The sequence below is a fragment of the Diadema antillarum genome, unplaced genomic scaffold (genome assembly GCF_040938485.1).
Source record: "Diadema antillarum isolate AM-2024a unplaced genomic scaffold, OU_Dant_1.0 scf00000136, whole genome shotgun sequence".
NCBI lineage: Eukaryota > Metazoa > Echinodermata > Echinoidea > Diadematoida > Diadematidae > Diadema > Diadema antillarum.
The window spans coordinates 702,811-722,388 of NW_027271025.1; the positions used below are offsets into that span (position 1 = coordinate 702,811).

The following is a 19,578-nucleotide window of genomic DNA, read 5'->3' on the forward strand; positions in this document are numbered from 1 at the left end:
TCTTCTCTGTTGTCATGTTTGTACATTTACACTGTATGTATATATCTATCTTTTCATTTTGTTGAAGTGCCATGAGCACCGAAAGGTGGACCTGTGCGCTACACGAGTAGCCACTGTTTTTATTATTATCATCATTATTATTACCAGGTATTGTTATCAATATTATTATTATTATTATTATTATTATTATTACTATTATTATTATTATTATCATCATTATTATTATTATTATTGTTATTATTGTTATCATTATTATTATTATTATTATTATTATTATTATTATTATTATTATTATTATCATCATCATTGTTATCATTACTATTATTATCATTATCATCATCTTCATCATCATCGTCATCATCATCATCATTTAAACGGTCTTCTTAATCCAGGGTGGCCTCTTCAGTGTTGCTACTGCTCTACCAGAGAGCCCTGCCGTTGTCATTACCCTGTATAGCGTTGTCAGATACCCAGTGGCGGATCCAGAGGGGGCGCATCGGGCGCGCACCCCCTCTTTATCTTTTGTTAAAACAAAAGCTATAAAACAAAAGAAATAAAAAGAAAAATGGGGGAAAGCGTGCGCCCCCCTTTAATTTTGTAAAGGCGCCTCCCCTTTACGGAATTCCTGGATCCGTTCCTGCATTTACCCATTTATACACCTTGCCCAAGGATTCAGGCACTTCACAGGATTCGAACTGGGGACCTCCAGATGAAAGTTGAGAATCTTATCCACTATACCTTAGTGCCCCCACTGATTACGATTTTCATACGGGCCTTGTTGCTAGATATTTGTATCAAGCAAAGGGAGAATAGGGAGGTAATTCACTTTAAGTCTATATGGTGATGACACATCACTCACCAGAACGTTACTATGTGTCGAGTTCCACTATTCGTTTATTATATTCAGATTGTCGAAACCATTGCCAACAATGGGTCTGAAGCTGCCCATAAGTCTCCTCGATGTTTCTCGCCCAAAATAAAGTAAAAAAGTCTCCTGTCTGATGCATCTTAAGGTTTATTGAGGAGACGAATGTGGGCTTTGACATGACAGTAATGGCTGGCATGAATTTTAGCCGAATTCGGTAATGTTAAACACTGCGCGTCAAACAGGAAAAGTAAACCAGAAAGAACATGAGAGAGATAGAGACAGAAAGGGGGAGAACTAGGAGAGAGAAAAAAAAATCGAGTCTGCCACGGAATGTTAGACTCCCCTTTGATTTTATTTCTTTCTTTTTTTTCTGAGGTTCGTCTTGGCCTCGCTCTGTACACCAATTCCCAGGTCGCGTGCCGACTTTATGATAGTTTTCCGGCCTGATTTGTTTTCGCGAAATCTGCTATGGTTTGCGGGACCTCTGTCATCGATTCCACGGACTAAAGCTTTAGCAGAACTCAAATGGTACACGTTGATTCTATCCAACCATATGGAACTTTGAACCAGTGTTTTGGCATCTCCCTCCCCCCCCCCCCCCCAAAAAAAAAAGGCGCATATTTTTTTCATCATGTTCATGAAATGTATCCCGTGTTTCGTTTACTTGTTAACGATTTTAGGGTTTCACGTAAACTCTGAATTTGCTATAGTTTGAGAATGATATGATGGTTTATGGTAGGCTACTTACAGACTTATTGAAACTAACGAGGGAAATTGTTTTGTGTCATCGCATACATTCTATAAAGATTGCTTGAAAGGATTCAGAAAGAGTGCGAGTAGAAAAAAAAAACAGCGAAAAGCTCAAAATGAAATATGAAATTAACATATCAAAATATTTAATAGACTTCGAATAGACTGACATTTCGTTGTCTTGAAGCTGTTTTATTTCTTTATTTCTGAGATTACATGATAGCTTTGATAGTTTGATATTTTGATGTCTTTCTTATCATAAATACTTTAGATATTGTATTTTGATATGGTAAAACCCAATACGTAATAGTGTACTACTATTTTCCTGTTGAAGGTTATGTAAGCTATATTTTTTTTCCGAGCGTATAATCAGCATTCGAGATAAGGAGCAAAAGTTATAATGATCTAGGGGAAAAGGCCAAACGTATATTAATAGGGTTGTATATAGACAAGTCTATTTTATCGTTTTCATGTACAATGATTCAGAAGAGAAAATAATGGATATAATATCAATCGCATCAAATGAAACAAAAGGAAAAGTAATGACACAGATGACTACATACAGACACGTTTTGGGGTTTGTTTTTTCTTGGGCTTATGCGGTTTTCCTCTCTACCGAGAAATGGAGAATAAAGTTTGTTGGGTACTAAAGGAAAACTCGACCAACTTTCTGTGATAAATAATGTGATATTAGGAGGAAGAGATTGCACAGATCGATAAAAATGCAATTATCTATCTTTACACGCCCCTTCGAAGGAGGAACTTTTGCCTCTAACACAGATTATGGTAGCAGGCAGCGGAGTGTGGAGGAAATAAAGTGACATGTTTAACTTCCGTCTAGCGGCATATCTCCAGTATCGTGGTCTGTGTATATGCACCATTGAACACAGTCATGTGGATGTTTGGCACACATTCACACACACACACACGCAAAAAGATGCGTATTAAAGGGTGGAATCAGTTGATTGGGCCCATTATAAATGGGAAATTCAAACTGCAAACAACTTAACTCGTTTCATATAGGCCACAGGCCGGATCCTTACGCGACTCAATATCTTTTCGAGAATCCCTTGTGGTAGCAGGACGTCACGGTTTTCTGGAGCATTGTGATTTGAAATTACCTTGACATTAGTCATTTGTGGATTTTTACGGAAAACATGCTGTCTTTACTATTTGGTCATCCCAACAGCATAGCAGACTGCTGCAACAGCGAGACTTGTTTTATTGTAAGCCTTGCTTTAGGTGTTGAACGAGTAGATGTGTTTTCTATAATGGCATAACCTGAAGCATTGAAATATTTCTATACATTTCAATACTGTTCAACATGCCATTGTAGTGTCTTTCCTCGGAAGCCAAAACTGAATAACCATCATGACCACAGGGCCCTATCCTTCCACTGTTTGCCATGCGCACAAACCAAAATGGTTTTACCTAAATTCATTCTATGCGCATGTTGCACTGCACAAAACTATTTTCATCGAGCTATGCATTCAGCCAGTCACCAAGAAAGTTTGATAATTTTGGTGCCGAAAGATCTAGCACATGATTTTGTGTGAGATTCACTGTCGGTTGCTGCGGTGCAAGGTAGCCCACTTATGTCTGACGTCACGTCTCAAGTCGAGCTAATTTAACCCGGAAGCGGTTACTGCAGTCTCGCCTTGCCTTACTCCGCGAGGAATTAGTGGGGTCATTTGGATCAAGTATACAAAGGTTGCATTCACAAGAACAATTTGGAAATCAGTCTTATTTTACAATTCTTTGGAAACAGGGATTATTCGCCGAATAATTAGATTTCGTTTGTGATTTCTGGTCTTTATCTTGACACCATGCAAATATTAATGTTTTCTTTTTGTTTGTGTTTATGTATGCAGGAAGCACTCAACGTAGTCTCGGATGACCAGTCGATGTTTGATAACACGTACGTGACAAAGACAAACACAATCGTTGCTTCACCGCCGACCAGCAGCATCCTCGTAACGTCTGGTCAGAAGCCTAAACACGCCGTCATCGCGTCTCCGACCAACGAGGCCCCCATCTGGAGTTCGTGTGTGCAGGAACAGAGAATGAAGCAGGAGATCGAGCAGCCATCGGCAGGCGGCCACGACGGGCTGCCCGCACCACAGGTCACCCGGGGTGAGCCCGAATCCCCTTTGGACTGTAGTGTGGCCAAGCCACGCCAACCACCTCACGGTGGTGCAGCTGGCGCCATCAATGCAGAACCATCTCAGGCTGCTCCGCCGTACCCATGTCCTCCTCAACCATATATTGGTACCACGGGTTCCACACCTGAGGAACGGTCGGCGTCGGCGGGTACCACGGGACGCTCCCCGCCACCAAACGTCACCACCAGTGAAAAAAGAGTAATCGTACCTGCAGGTGAGCCGGAAAAAAAAACACGCCTTGTCTCATTGACCCCTGTGTGTTCTCATAAATACCAGCATCATAAATGATTTGACACAAGAGTTTTTTGTCCTTAATTCCTCACGCCAGCTGCCAAGATCCAAGGTGACCAGCTGGCTGTGGAATTGGTAATGACAACCAGTAAAATCCTGCCATTGCCCATGATAATTTGTTAGTCGCAGACACAAATTCTGGGAGGGTATAGAAGTTGTCATGGATACATCGCTCCACGGACAATCAACTCTTGGTGGGAAAAGATTAGGAAAGTCGAATCGACAGAGGGCAGAACGGTTTTATTGTAGGAGTGAGACAGAGACTACACGGCTACTAGGAATGTTGACAACACGCTATCGTAACAAGGTGACAAACTATCATGCTGACCATTTCATAAAGAGAAGACTGTAAGATACAAAGAGGACGAGTTATTGAACCATTTCCAAATCCATGCCCCAGACATAATTATCATAATTATTATCTTATTTTCATGGTTAATAGTGTTGTTACTTCATGATATTTACTTACTTACTTCCACTTCATCTACTTCTACTATCATTATTATCATATTATTATTACTACTATTACTACTACTACTACTACTACTGACAGTAGTAATTATGTTAGTGAAATCTTTTTTGTTTCATAATTTTTTTGGATATCATTATTACTATTATCATTACTATTCATTATTTTACTATCTACTAGTATTATAAACGCCATAGCTGGTTCTGGTAAAGCATGTTTCCACTGTTAATACGGGGTAGTTAGCTCTTTACAACATCTTTATTACGTCAGTTGTTAGAATCAAAGCTGCAAAGGCTGCAACTTTAGTCCACTTCCAGTTATTTACAATTAACCTGACGGACTGATCAAGACTCGCAATGGATCTTTTTGTTGGTAGTCGATTGCTTTAATCTCACTTAGCTCAGGAAATACAGTGTTCTAGCCATAAGAAAATGATCAAACATTGACTTGCGCCTTTGTCTCTCAACCGATTGTCCGTGTTAGAAGTTTTTGACATTCTATCCCAGTCAATGCTTTGGGATGTTTGCTTCTCAGTATGTTATCATCATGTAGACCCTTAGAATTACATAGTGTTATGTCGACTTTCGTCTTTTAATAACATGGCGCGCTCGATCAGGATCGATCAATGATGAACGACGCTTGAATGGTCGTCTTCCTTTACAGATTGCCGATTTGACATCACGCCATAATCATGTCACTCAAATGCATCTCTCTTCAAAACCGCAAAAAGCCCGCCTGATCTCGGAATGAGCGTTCCACGACATACTCTCATTACAGCATCGCTTAATACCACGGTCTATGAATGATAAGGGGGAAGGGAAATGTTTAATTAGCTCATCGCTACCTGATAGAAGACCAGAAACCCTTCTCGGCATCCTTCGCCGGCAGCAAGGGACTCTTGAAGGAGGAGAGAGGACAGACTAGGGAGAGAAGAGGAAGATTCATTCATCGACTAATTAGATGAAATCGCATCACCTTCAAATTAAACCATCAATGATAACAATGGTGTCAATTAGTTAGGCAGATCGCGATGTTATTCGATTATCTCCGAATACCACTCTCAAGAATGATATCATAGTCAGACGCTTGGAGGAAGATATGAGAAAAGATCTAGACTTATTCAGCGTGAGGCACTTCATGCCATGTAAACAGATACGACTGTTCGGCATAAGCATTTCACATTACTGGCTGGAATGCCGTAATGTCAAGTTGAATAGACTGTGATTTAATCAAACTGCATGTTTGCATGTAACTGAAAGCACTAAAAAAAAATCGTTCTCATTTGGTTTTCAGTCAATAATGTATATCAAAAAGTTTAGGTGGCTTGACGAAAGATTATGTTATATATTCATTTGCATGCCCGTGGGACTGCAGGAATTTAATAGTCAGAAAGTAACGAGTGAGTTGGACATTGTTTGGGGATTCTCAGCTATATTGACACGCCGTCTAATATTTTCAAATACTGAATAATGAAAACTCATAACTTACTGTGCAGACTGAATGTCCTGCTATGTGAGTGATATTACCTGATGTCTCAGTCGACTTAATGTCTTCTTATTCAAAAGTTCAAACACTATACAAACTTTGTAAGTATGTCCGTAACGTCCGGGCTGCACTTTGTCGCCTCTTTTGTTAAATAAGAATAGATAGAAGAATTTCAAGTACAGATGAGCTTCTACCCTAAGAATTGATAAAAAAAATTTTAAAACCTTGATATCCTACTAAATATATTATTGCACTTCAGTGGCATGTGTATCGATTTAGGAATCGTTACTTTAAAACAAACGAAAAAGTTACTCAATTAATTGATCATTATATTAAAAGACCGGGTAGGGGAGGTGTCAGCTGGGTTTACCTGACAATGATTAGCAACATCGTGCCAGGGTGACTGAGGAGTAGATGACGACTAATGATTTAATGTCACAGAGTATCGTAAGTATCAAGTTTTTTATATATGTATTTTCAAACATAAATGAGCAAGTACTCTCTCATCATTTATGTAAAATGTCAACCTGCGCAAGAAATGATCTCGCCACATTATTATTTCTTTACATTAGTATTTGTTTGCTTTACTTTTTTCCAAGTAAATGACACTGAAATATCTTCAGTGAGTACTTTTATCGCACTATGATTACCGTTAAATAACTTTTAACGACAGACATCATGTACAGAAGCTAAACGCGCAACAGAAAGCAGGTTGACAAAATTAACAAATTTGATTTCATTTTATTTTTTGCGTCAATTTTGTACAACAGGAGTCAGATATACATACTGTACACAGTCTGCCGCTAGAGTAGATTGTACTAACTTCGAACAGAGACTTAACTTGACAATGAGGGTGGAGAGAAGCATGTTGTGTTGCCAGGAGACACAGCCTTTCTCATAACACTTGGAAATTTAGCCAGAGACACACCCATATCTCCTAAACAGCTTGTCTACAAAGTGATAGGACTTCCATCCCAGCAGGGCGTAAATCATATCCTCGTGCCACAGCTGCAAAGACTAACACAATCAGCATTTTTGAATCTTTCTCCTGAGTATGATCTCTTAGGCAGTAGTTAATCATGTTTGTCGTTTGATGCAGAGAAAATACAATAGGGAAAGAAAGCAAATAGCGCTCTGTAACTTACTGAGTACATGCAGAAAGTATGATCTAAATCTGGAGACCATGCATGAGAACTTTCGAGATGATTAATCAATTTCGGAAACTTTCCGGGTAGCGAAATGGCGTTGAGATGGTCCCGATATAATCTCGCCAAACAGTTGATTGTCTTGGGATGGTCTTTTAATAGCCACCTCCCACTCATATAAACCTCCATAGCGTCATTACAGTCTGACGGGAATTTTAGAACACACAATAATGTGCTGGTCATCTAGCTGGTGTCCACTTAACTTAAATACAAATCGAAGTGGGGCTAGCGGAATATCTGCAACGTAAATGTCCGTGCTTATTACTATTTTCAATCTTATTCTTTCATTACTATCTGTAATCTATGACGTGAGTCTATTCTCTCTTTTCCTGTTACTGTATACATGTAGACTCATTATGTGTATGATTCACGTCAGTCGTCAGTTTTTCCTCCAGAACTTTGTATATCCACTAACCCGAGGTTTATTGTAGCAATGTACGTATGAGCATATTATATGTAAATATGAATATGTCTACATAATCATATTATTCGTTAATATATACTTGAAATTCATTTCACAGTTATTCAACAGCTTTTAGTGCTTTAAAAAGATGTAACACTTGAAGAGATTTAGGACAGCTTTACATTGTGCACGTAATATTGTCATTTTTACGCGACAGAATGTGATTTTTAATAAAGAATAATGTTGGGGAGACATATACTGTACAGTATTCCCTGCTGGCTCTATATAGGCACTTCTTATAGTCGATCCGATGGCTCAGCAGCGGCTGTGGAGGGAGAGTGTTACTCTCTTTCCACCAAGTTATAGCACGGCATCGATTGGAAATCTGTCAGATTTGACTCGTGGAGAAACGAACAAAGGGAAAGGATCGTTAGCTTGGGAGACGGTGGCGTAGAGAGATGAAGTCACGTGACACGAGGGTGTTGGTATGTCGGGTAAAACACCTGCTCCGTGTAAAGTATTATTGTTGCTGGGTTGGGAGAAAGTGGCGCCTCCGAGAACGTCAAGCTCGCTCGACACACGCTGTGTACTTTACGCACAATATGAGACACATTGCAGTGTGACCATGTCTTCATCCTGGGTATTTTTGTACTCACAATATTCCTGCGGTTGTTGTAAACACGTGGCGTTCAATGCAGTCAAATTAACACTGTTAACACATCGCGTCACCGTTTTTGTTTCTTTACATTACGCTTAATCATTCCTACCTGTCTCCCGCAAATCTGTCAAATTTTTCTACTCGCTCTGTCCTCCTGACAGAGGAGCTAAAACTAAATTCTCTCATCTGGTACAGTATATCCGTCATAGTACCGAATAGTTTGTTTCTTTCCTCAATACAATGTGTCATGACACTTTGGTTCTTCAATTATTGTTAACGAAGGAATTAAGATCAATACAAAAGTTGCAGATTATGTTCGTGTATCCTTTTTTCGAATTGGCTCTGAACCATAGCCTTTAAAACATATAAAGTAAACTTTAGAAGGGAAAATGTTGAACATAACTGCTTTGTAGGTTTGATCTTTTGGGAGGAGTGCTGACAAGCCAACCAGTATTGAGTGTATTGCACTCTGACTGAATCAAAACATACAGTGTGACGTCTGATGGAGAATGATGTAGACTCCCACGGGTTACTGTTCGTAGCTCCTTCTGTTTAGTGTTAATGGGGTCTTGTCATGATCACCATGTACTAATTCGTCTTCTCTCTCCCCGCACGTATCAGTTTGTTCTCTCTTTTTGTGTCAAGAGAAAGTCGTTTACCTCCCTAATAAAATGGCCTTTGCCAGATTCTGCCGGGCCAGGGCTGGCCCGTATGTCTGGGCGCTGAGGCCTATTCGATGTGACGCGAACGGGAAACGGCTAGCCCCCAGTCGCTTAGATAAGCATCAGGCCCGAGAAGAGGGAGCTCGCCAGCGGAAACCCACTAATAAGATATATGAAATACTATCTTCCTTCGAAGCCGCGACGAGGTGCCTGCGCTAGCCAGGCCGCTGGAGCACGGTCAAAGGGATTGACGAGAGTAACTCTGAGAGCCCCGTATTCACGGTGGCTTTAAAGTTGTACGAGAAAGAAAGAGTTCGCCGGTGATGTACATCAAAAGTCGAAATACTTTACTCTGTTTGGGCAGACGTCTAAACAAACCCTAACACCCCCGTCCTTAGTGCCTAAGTGCTAAGCCCAATCGGTGTTTTGCCTAATACTTGGCCTTGGGGATTTGTCTCAATAATTTAGAGACGAGTTAAGTACAGATTTATCCAGCACAGCTTTATATCGCTTTTGGATTGATCTTCGCTGTCCTCGTTATCATTTCAACTTGAAGTTTTCCATTTTTGGGGATGAAAGAAAAAATGACCAACACTTTTTTCATCCGATATACGGGTTGAAATGGCAGCGACCTAACAGCCAAGTTTCATTGCCACAGAGTCGAAACCAACATTTAAACGTATTAATAAGTTCACAATCTGTTTTCTCTTTCTTGGTTCCATGGATGTTTTTTTTTTTCCTCTCTCTCACTCACTTTCCGCCTGGGGCCCGGTTTTCTGGTCGGGGAAATAGGAAATGGAGCATCCAGTTCGGTGCCTAGACGTATTCTGCGATGTGATAAAACGAGATGAAATAGAATTGAGGATTGACGCAACGAGCAGATGCATTAGAAGCAATGCTGGTACTTTTGCGAGAAGATGAAGATGAATTATCACTTTTTCATTATACGCTGCAATGGTTTAGGCAATACTTAATTCCGTTCCCTTTCTAGTGTCTCCGTTAATCCGTCCTGAAATTAACTTGACTCCTGGTATTTGATACCCACCACACTGACCTAGGTAACCTGAGGTAACGACAAACATGATTTAAAACACTACACCTGCGTTTGATTTCCAAGACTATCACGATGGACAGACCTCAGAAAAAGCAACTCACGAACAAACAAACAACAGCTACGCTCAAGCTCGTACAATGCAATATATAGATCTGAAGCGTCACTTCATCAAGACTTTTTTTGAGTTTGCTTCCTTCATCGTCTGACCGGTTCGGCTCTGTTTCTTTATCCTTTTCATGTCTTTCGAAAGTTATTTTTTATCTAATAAATTTAGGACTACACACGTGAATAATTCTAAATCCATAGTACACCACCCAATAAGAGTAGCGACACAACTTTATTTCATTGATAAAAAGATACTGTCAGATATGTCAGATATGTAATCGGACTGCACTTTTTCACGAAGTCTACAAGTTGTTATCATCCACTAAATCAAAGAAGAAAAAAAGTTTGTTTGTCTTCTTCTCTTCTTTTTTTTTTTTGACTCTCAGCCTAACTTGAAATTCTATTGCCATTCGTGTATCTCACTATGAAAAAGAAATCGCGTAGTGCAGTAGGCAGACTATGTTTGTCACAGCCGAGTTTCCAGGGGGCGACGTGCCCTATCAAACAGGGTAACTCCCCCGGGCCGTCACGGGTTATAAATAGGATGTCAGCGTCAGCCCCGAAAAGACAAAATGTAAACACGGAGGCTGAGCTCGCAACCTATTCTCGGCAGTTCAATCTCACTCCCTCTCTCCCTCTCCCTCACTTTCTATCAATCCCTGCCTATCTGCATAATCTATCTATCTTATATATACTATCCCATTTATTCATTTATTTATCAATCTATCTTTCTACCATTATCTAGCGATCAATGTATTTATTTATCTACCTATTAATCTATCAATCTACATGTGTCATTTCCGATTTATAGATACAGTTTAGTATTTTTTGAGTTAAAGTCTGTCTGCTATGCATCTTACAGATAACATTAAATCAGATTTTGAATTCACACCAGCAATCAAATCAATATAGAACGCACAATGATTTTGCTCACAATTTGTATCCTATAGTATCAATGTTTCATAATTGTCGCGCCGATATTGCTTTATACGCCTTTTTCATTTTCTCAAGTTATATCTGTTGTATGAATAATTCAAAACTTGCGTCACAGACATGGGAAATGTATGTCTTTACTCCAAAATCTTTGGACAGTATACAAGCCTTGCAAGATGTAGAGCTCAGCTAGGACTTACTCCAGGGACTCATTCACAAATTAGCTCGAAAATTAGTCGTGGCAGAGAATTATCATGTGACAGACTCGGGCGATGAATGATTTATGCTGTTTCCATGGCTACCAGGTGGTTCTACACTGTCACGTGACCACGTCAGCTAAATCAGCTTCGTCCGTTTCTACTCAATATTGATTGAAGAACCCGAAGCGTACCTTTTGATATCGTAGTGAATAAGAGCAGACAACATATTTTTTGAATCAGGGGAATTAGATCGAATTATGAAATTCGGCAATAAAATTAGGAGCGGGTATCGGGTTACATGTTGGCCAGTCTTCTCTTGGGAGGCGCGGTATAATTCTTAATAGGACTATCATTCGTGAACTCGAGAAGCATGACTTGGGTAATGAAGTCTGCCTAAATTAGACTGTTTTTGTGCGTACATGGCATGTATGACCACAAACCAATAACGTATATGTTATTGTAGCCAAGGCTTGAGTAGGACAATAACAACCGTTTCCTCCGTCGCATTCTAAAGACATTCTTTGTTTACTTCTGAATTCATTTATTTTTGTGGCTACGTAGATATACTGAGCTGACGATGGGAGATAATAATCAAGCATATTATCATCTGCTCTCCTAAAAGTGTCTGTATGATGAGTGTCAACAAGGACCGTGTGTATGACGCAGCAGTTTACCATTATTATGTCTTTTCCAAATAGGACACACACATACTAACATAAATTTTATCTTCAGAACTTAACACTCATGATGACGAAAGCAAAGAAATATGTTACAGCAAACTAATTAATTAACAAGCTGAGAGATAATAAAGATCGAACAAACGAATACTATAGAACGTGATATTAATTACAAAGCGATCAGCTGGTAGGGACTATTGATATTAGATGGTAACACGATACACATTAATGAGTTTCTACATTTGATATGCTTTTCACTCTAACTGCTGTAACGGTAAAAGTTTAAAAAAGAAGAAGCACGTTAATTGGCGTTGTGTGTCGCAGAGTCGAGTCCACTTGCGTCGTTAATCACTATAGAAATAGCAAAAACATTAACATCACGAAGAGTATATTAATAACCAATAGCCAATAACTACGATAACACACCATCATGAACAAGGACTTTCAAGAATGACGAAAGAGGTTCTCTTCTTTATCTGTAATATCATCACAAGATGGTCGTTTTAAACTCTTCCAATCTAAATACACTGCGACCTGTGTCCTGATGAGCGACAAGCGTTCGACGGAAATCAGAATCAATTGTTGAGCATGTCTTCTTTGTGTGCCGAGTTGGGAGTTGTGTGCACGGGCGAACATTATGAGGGTAGCCTCGCACGATGCCCTGCGTGCACTTCTCAACGGAGGAATACCGACGCCTTGCCGGTGCGATAGTAACTCGTGTTGCAAGAATGTGCTCTTTCGCATCACTTGCTTTCCAACCACCTTGATAGCTCTTAGAATCAAATTGCTCGTCATGTTTGTTGACATTGATATTTTCCCCTGGTATTAGAATAGCAAAGAGTTCTGGTGAAGATCCGACACGGTTTTATCGCTGATTTTGTTTCTTCTTTGTAAATGCTGTAGAATCGGCGCAAAGGAATACGCTGCGATATGTCGCGGAATTGCTCATTTAGAAACAATGTATGGTTATAATCTTTTTTTTACAAAGCAAGTTTTTCAGCGGTTGCGAAGGGATACAGTCGTACGAGTAGTTAAACTGGGTAAACATGATAAACCTTTCCGTGTTAATAGTTGTCATAATTTTATTTTGTCTTCCGTTCAGTCAAATAACGTCATGCTTAATTCATATATTTGTGCATGAATGTCTTAAACTTTCATTAACTGTGTTAAATCATTGTAAAGTGACATAACTGACGATAAATGTAGATGGACCACAGTTAATTTTGGGGTTTGGTACATCTTTCCTCATCAGATCCTAACATGTGGACAGCGGAACATGTTCAACAGTGGGTGCAGTGGGCAGTGCGGGAATACAACCTTCAAGATGTCCAGGTCTCTCGCTTCAACATGGACGGCAAGCACCTCTGTAAGATGACGCGGGAAGATTTCGGTCGGCTGACCAACAACTTCAACGTGGATGTACTCATCTCTCACCTCAACTTCCTCAAACAATGTGAGAAACGATGACATTTGTTTCCTTTCTCTCTCTCTCTATCTCTCTCTAGTGACAAACATAGGTCTTGCAAACATGGCACCTAGTGCAAGGTGTAGGCTGTTTGAGTTTGTTTCAGTCATCTGAAGTGGAAATTTCCAAACTTAGATCAGGAAAATGTTAATGTACGGTATGATATTAAGTCAAAAAATGATAAACGAAAATTAAGGCAGATTATAACTAATGGTAACAAATCCAACGGCATTACGTTGTAAGCCTTTATTCTCAGGTAGCTTGGGGCATTTATCTCCAAGGATAAAAGACAGTTCAAGATGCACTCCAGAATCTACCAGGACTGCTTCCTTCCCCTTGATGCTATCAAATCATCGCAGCGCATTAATAAGCTTTCTTACACATTATACTAAGAACTAAAAATCCAAGAAACCAAGCGTTGTCGGTTGAGTACTATTACGTAACAATCGTAATACTTAGTGCATCCTCACAGAGTCCCTCATGAAAAAGGAGGTCAAAAGATATTTGATGCTTCTACAAATTTCCGTAGTCAGTCTGGAAATGAATTCAATAGGATTTTGGAGAGCTAATAATATAGCTTAGTGAATTAGACAACGGACTCTCAATCTTGAGTTTCTAAGTCATATTCCGTTGACAGCAATTAGGTGAGCCCTCCGGCAAAACACGTGCTCCTATTTGACTAAGTTCATCAGTAGGGGGACGTAAAACATTAGTCCCGTGGTTGCTTTCTTCTTCGAAATTGTCTCTTTTCTAGTTTCCAAAGGAAGCAAATACCAACTCCAAGTCAAAGTCCAAAAGTGTTGATAAATCGGGATATCGAGGATCTTTACTCCTACGCGGGGACAAGCACTGAGGTGATAACGCCCTCTATTGTTCCCCTCAGAGAAGGATAAATGGTTGCTACGTCGTTACCAAAATTTGCGAGGCAGTGATAATATGTCACTCATTGTGGTTTTGTCTCAATATCGACGGTATTTAATGCCAGCATATTCATATTTTTTTTAAAATCGCTATTCATACGTTTGCCTCTTAAATATCTGATAAGTTGAGCTTTGAAGTAAATGCGATATTGATTACAAGTGATTAGAGCTAAAACTGAATGGGAATGGTAAGAAGTATACGGACAAGTCCTGATCTACCCTTAAAGACCTTCTGTCGTCCAAAATAGGGGAAAATGTAATGATTATCAATGTTACAGAGTCGGGGGGATGAATGCATTGGTGACAAAAAGTCATGCCCATTGTATAAACGTGGTCATCCGGTACAAAGGATTTACCGTAAAGTTTTGTCATGTTTTTGATTTGCTTTCTTTTTTCGTATTTTGGCCTGTATATAGATTTATCTCCTCTTGAATAAAATTTTTGCACCACGCATACCAATTGTAGGCAGTATGGTTATAACAAGAAAGAAAAAAGTCTTCTATTAACTTATCTAAATATTGCCAAGTAATTAGTCAACATAGATCATACTGCGCTATATAAATTTTTCATATTGTTATCATCATTATCATTTGTACATGTATATTATGATATCGAGGTACCTATAAGCCACAAAATGGCTACCAACTTAAACTGGCTCATTACTATTCCCCTAATCTGCCTCACACGACTGCCTTTCGAGGCTTGATATGATGGCAATGAGGGGGGAGGGAATCTCATTGAGGGGAACGCGAGGGGGATCCGGGACCTGTTTTTCACCTGTTCGCTCTTTCAAAGTTACAAGAGCCGTATAATTGGGGCGATAGCTTGTGAATGGTTAATTAGGAAGTCGCTAATCGGAAAGCACGTAATTGCCCTGAAACCCGTTGGACGTGTCTCAAGAACACGAAGAAAAGTGGAACGGATCTTCGCCTCACTCCATGCGTCTTTGTTTTCCTCTATTCCTCCTCTATTCCTGTCTATTTTCTCTCTTACCCAATATAAACCCCAAACCAACCACTGATCCCCTCTTATCTAACCTAATATCGTGTTAAGTATTAAATACTAAGATTTGTAGTTAACCCGTTTGGTACCTCTAAGTTTTTCAGTCCCAGCTATTCCGGTCATCACGAAGTTTGTTCACTTTCACGGAAGTCAAACTTTAGCTCTCCTTTCCGTTGTTTTATATAAACGATTTTCTAGATCTTATGCCGTCGAACATTTTCGATATAGCATAGACTCTTTTAATTCATTGTACTTTGGACACAAGAACATTAATGATTGATAATATCTTCCAATCTCTTCACTTTATTCATTTTTTTTATATACTGAGGATACTTACTTCCCCCACACTTTGCTTCAGACTTTCTTCTTAAACCATTCCTGTTTTCGTTTTCGTTTTCGTTTTCTATTTTCCTTTCCTCGTTGTACCCAAGAACCGTTCGTATGTTTCCTGTTTTTCGTACTTTTAATGACCTACTTAAGATTTATAAACTAATGCGTTAAACTTTGGTGAATTTTGGTTCTGAAGATTGATTTAATTCTATCATTTCCTTGTAGAAGGTCAAAATTATTAATTTTCCGTTACAACGTAATCATAAATGATCTTTATATCTGCTATATCTTTATTCTTCGTAACGTCAAATAATTACAGACGTGATTCAAGTTTAACTATTAGAGTGCATGTCCCGAAGTACCAGAATGTCAGCGTTGCATCAAATAAAATCGTAGGCAAAATAGATGTGCGTCTGTACTAAAATACTAGAAACGGGCGTGAAAGTTGTATTTGTATTCTACTGTGGAAAGTTAAGGAGGTTTAAGACATACGCGTTGTAACATGACTTCAGAATAAAGTAGAAAAATGAAAACAAGATGGCAGCATCCGGAAGTACATTATCTATCGACATTTACGTCTGAGCCGAATCCCCCGGCCTAACACTGAGTGCCAGTACCGCAGTACAGGCAGGGATACAACCCAGTTACATACATAGAGAAACCATGCTAACGAGGCACTTCCCTTGAGTCTCTGACGAGAGATGCTCGTTCGATAGCTTGAGATCTTCCACTGACATACTTTGAGCTCCACATCGACTTTGGTTTACTCTTCAAAGAACCATCATGTAGTGATCGCGCTATGCATAATTCTTTGCTCGAAGCATTCTCATTCCAGCGAATGTCTACATAGTGCAGTGCCACTACTTCTTGAAATTGAAGTAAATAAAGAGAGTAACATCAAACAAGCCACGCAAGTTTCATTCAAATAAGAATTTAGAATTGCCAAATTGTGAAATGTCATATCTTTACCTGTTTCGTGGAACAGAGACTTCGTTCGGAATCTCATATGTCAATATCAAGACCCACTTTCTCCCACTTCCCAGTTCCCATGACAGTACCACTGAGCATTGTTGGCTTGTTATAGAACAAAAGAGGGCGCAAGTACATTTTTAAATTCCAGTGTACCAGACGTTCCATGTACACGCCTCCGTAAACGTAGTCTGGTTTCCAGACCCTTTACCAACTGGACTCCGCGGCGACGAAGTCGCCGCCTTTGCCGAAGGCAAACAAAACTATACCAGTTTTCGACGTTGAGGGCGTTAATATCCTGAATAGCGAAAATAGTACGAGCAGAGGGTCTGGAAGCCAGACTACCGTAAATGTGGCTTTTCCTTTACATTCATGAATAGATTAAGTTTGGTCGCTTAAACGCAATCATGCTTCAGTCTCAAATATTGGACATCTGACTTCTCTTTATTTCAGAGTTACTCAGCCAATAACATTACGTTTTACACTTTTTAAATAGAAGAACTGAAATTCAGCACATTGTTTAGTACACGATCAACGAAAAATTGTGGGATGATGACATCACCAGCACACTCAATTGCACAGTCATTAATCATCAACTCTTCGAGAACTGTTTTGCAAAGATTAGCAAATCTTTGAATGTCATAACTTCCTAACTTTTTATCCGATTTTGACCAAATTTTCACTATTGTGCTTGTAAAATGCTACTATCAAAATGTTACTCCATAGGTATTTCAAATTAGATAATTTTTCACTGGTCTATAATTCTCGTTCAACGAGTCATAATTGTCATTTTAAAAAAAGTCAATTTCGAAACACCTTTGCTGAGGTTAAAGAATAAACGGTACACTAGAAATAAACTTCTTGTAAGAAGTATATTGATCTATCAAAACTGCCTTAATTCATCCTGTTTCGCGAGAAATTGGGTGGGTTCCTATTGACTCCTGAATGCACTTGCCAATATCGAGGAATAGTAACAGGTGTGATGGTTTTTACTTTTAAAGCAAAGTTCCACCGATAAATAGGTAGATCAAGTAATTGATAGTAATGAGAAGAGATGTTACAAAATCTGTTTTCTCTCATCAGCTCTTTGCCTCCGTTCTTGGTTGGGATAAGGTTGAGAAGGTATATGCCCTTTCCATTTCCATGTACTTTGATGCACAGTCGTGCGTTTTGGTATAGTCATTCTGACCACTAGAGGGCAGTGCTTCCCTATACGAGCGAGATCAATATTCACGGATTTGGACTACATGTAGCACGAAAATACACACACACACAGGAGGTTACATTGAAACACAGACAAGCCGGCTCTGGGAATTATGTTGTGGTACATTTTTTTTATAATGTTTTTATTGATTAATCACAAGAATTAAAAACATCTGTCATATCATAGTAAAGTGGTCAATTATATTCCTTCGAGCTTCACTTAAGATAATGCACTCATTACAAACATGACCAGGCGAGTTATATCAGCAATTCATTAACAGAGTGAGGTTCTGTTAACAAGATAACTTCTCTCAATGTGGATAGTTAAATAAGCATGGTAAGCCGTCGTTGTCCCTGGCTCTTGGAATTGAAGAATTTGCAACATGCTGCATCGTCTGCGTGGAAGAAAGAACACGCCGTATTGTGATGCCGACAAGTGGCAATGGTCATTAGAGCGGGACTTTGCCCCCAATCTCCGCCTATGCCAGCCGACCGGCACTTGGCGAAGTGACGGTGATTTCAGGCGTTACGTATTAATCATGATCATAGAGAAGTACTTGAGTCGGGCAGCAATCGACGACTTTCTGCTGCTCTACGTGGTTAGAAATTAATTGATATTACTTTCATCAGAATCTCCTCTCTACCCCAATAAAACTGGGCTGAGTAAATCTGGGAGGACGAAAGTCGAGAACTCGCGGAATAATCCATCTCAAGCGAACCTAAACTTGGCTCATGTCGGCCTCGTTATTCTAGTTATTCTTGATTCCGTGTCGTTGAAGGAACACGCAATCTATGTTTTGAGAGTCGTAAGAGTGCAATTTCCTCTGCTTTCGAGGAGCAAAGATGTCACGCTGCCTGTGTTGTAATATCGTACAGCAGCGAAATGACATGCGCTATGTTCTAATTTATCAAACACTGCTTGAATGTTAACGGCCGATACTCTTCGGCAGCTGGGCACCGCAGCATTACTGGGAGAAAAGAGAAAGATGGACCCCATCAGGGAAAAAAGGTGCTAACTCTCATGAAAGAATTCTTTGCCGCTGCAAGGATGGATGGGGGAGGGAGGGGTTGAAGAAATTGTAGGCCGGAGAAGACAAAAACTAAAGATAATGAATTTCAAAGGTTTGCAATATGAATATCACCATATTAGATTGTTGCGAACAATATCCACTAACAGACACTGTTTTTTTACTTTCATTCTGTTTACAACAAAAGCGTTGATACGTCTTGCATAAGTATAACGTCGATACAAAAAGCAGGCTCGTAAGCTCCCCTGGGGTGTTAGAGTCCACTTTGTCATACGGGATGATAGGATGGTCATCACATTATACTGAGCATGTAAAGATAGAAAGTTCCTTTGCAAATGACGCTGCTCTCACCAAAGGAAGTTACGTAGGCATAACTAAACCCGAGTGAATTTTCTCCGTTTGAATTTTCTGCAGCTCCACTGCCCAACCTAACCTCCGATGATATAGACAAAGCTCTGCAGCCATCACCTCGGCACCCACCCTCCTCGCAAGGTACGTAGGTCATTGCACATGCGCAGTAGCGGACTTTTCATAATCGGGAGGGGGAGAGAAAAGGTGACATTTGCAATAGGAAATAGCTATCATACATGTAAACGCATGATCGTTCCACAACATACCTTGAGCAACAAGAATACATACGTGTCTTCCAATAGGAAACGTCATATTTTGGATCTGTTTTATTAGCCCTTGGATCGCTTCTCTCTTTTCTTCCTGTCTCTGGTTCAATTTTGCACCTTGA

The 19,578-nt window shown here is 39.7% G+C and overlaps 1 protein-coding gene across 3 annotated transcripts in view; it reads left to right on the forward strand.

The window, feature by feature from the left end:
* Positions 1 to 3,420: 3,420 nt before the first annotated feature.
* Positions 3,421 to 19,578, forward strand: part of LOC139721022 (transcriptional regulator Erg-like) — a 77,580-nt gene continuing 61,422 nt past the window's right edge. For 2 of the 3 annotated variants that reach the window (XM_071632351.1, XM_071632352.1), the window contains exons 1-3: positions 3,421 to 3,994; positions 13,175 to 13,375; positions 19,254 to 19,331. In XM_071632351.1, coding sequence (XP_071488452.1) covers positions 3,445 to 3,994; positions 13,175 to 13,375; positions 19,254 to 19,331 — 829 coding nt within the window. In that variant the 5' untranslated portion in view covers positions 3,421 to 3,444. The remainder of the gene's footprint in view (positions 3,995 to 13,174; positions 13,376 to 19,253; positions 19,332 to 19,578) is intronic. The other variant, XM_071632353.1, reaches the window with a different exon arrangement.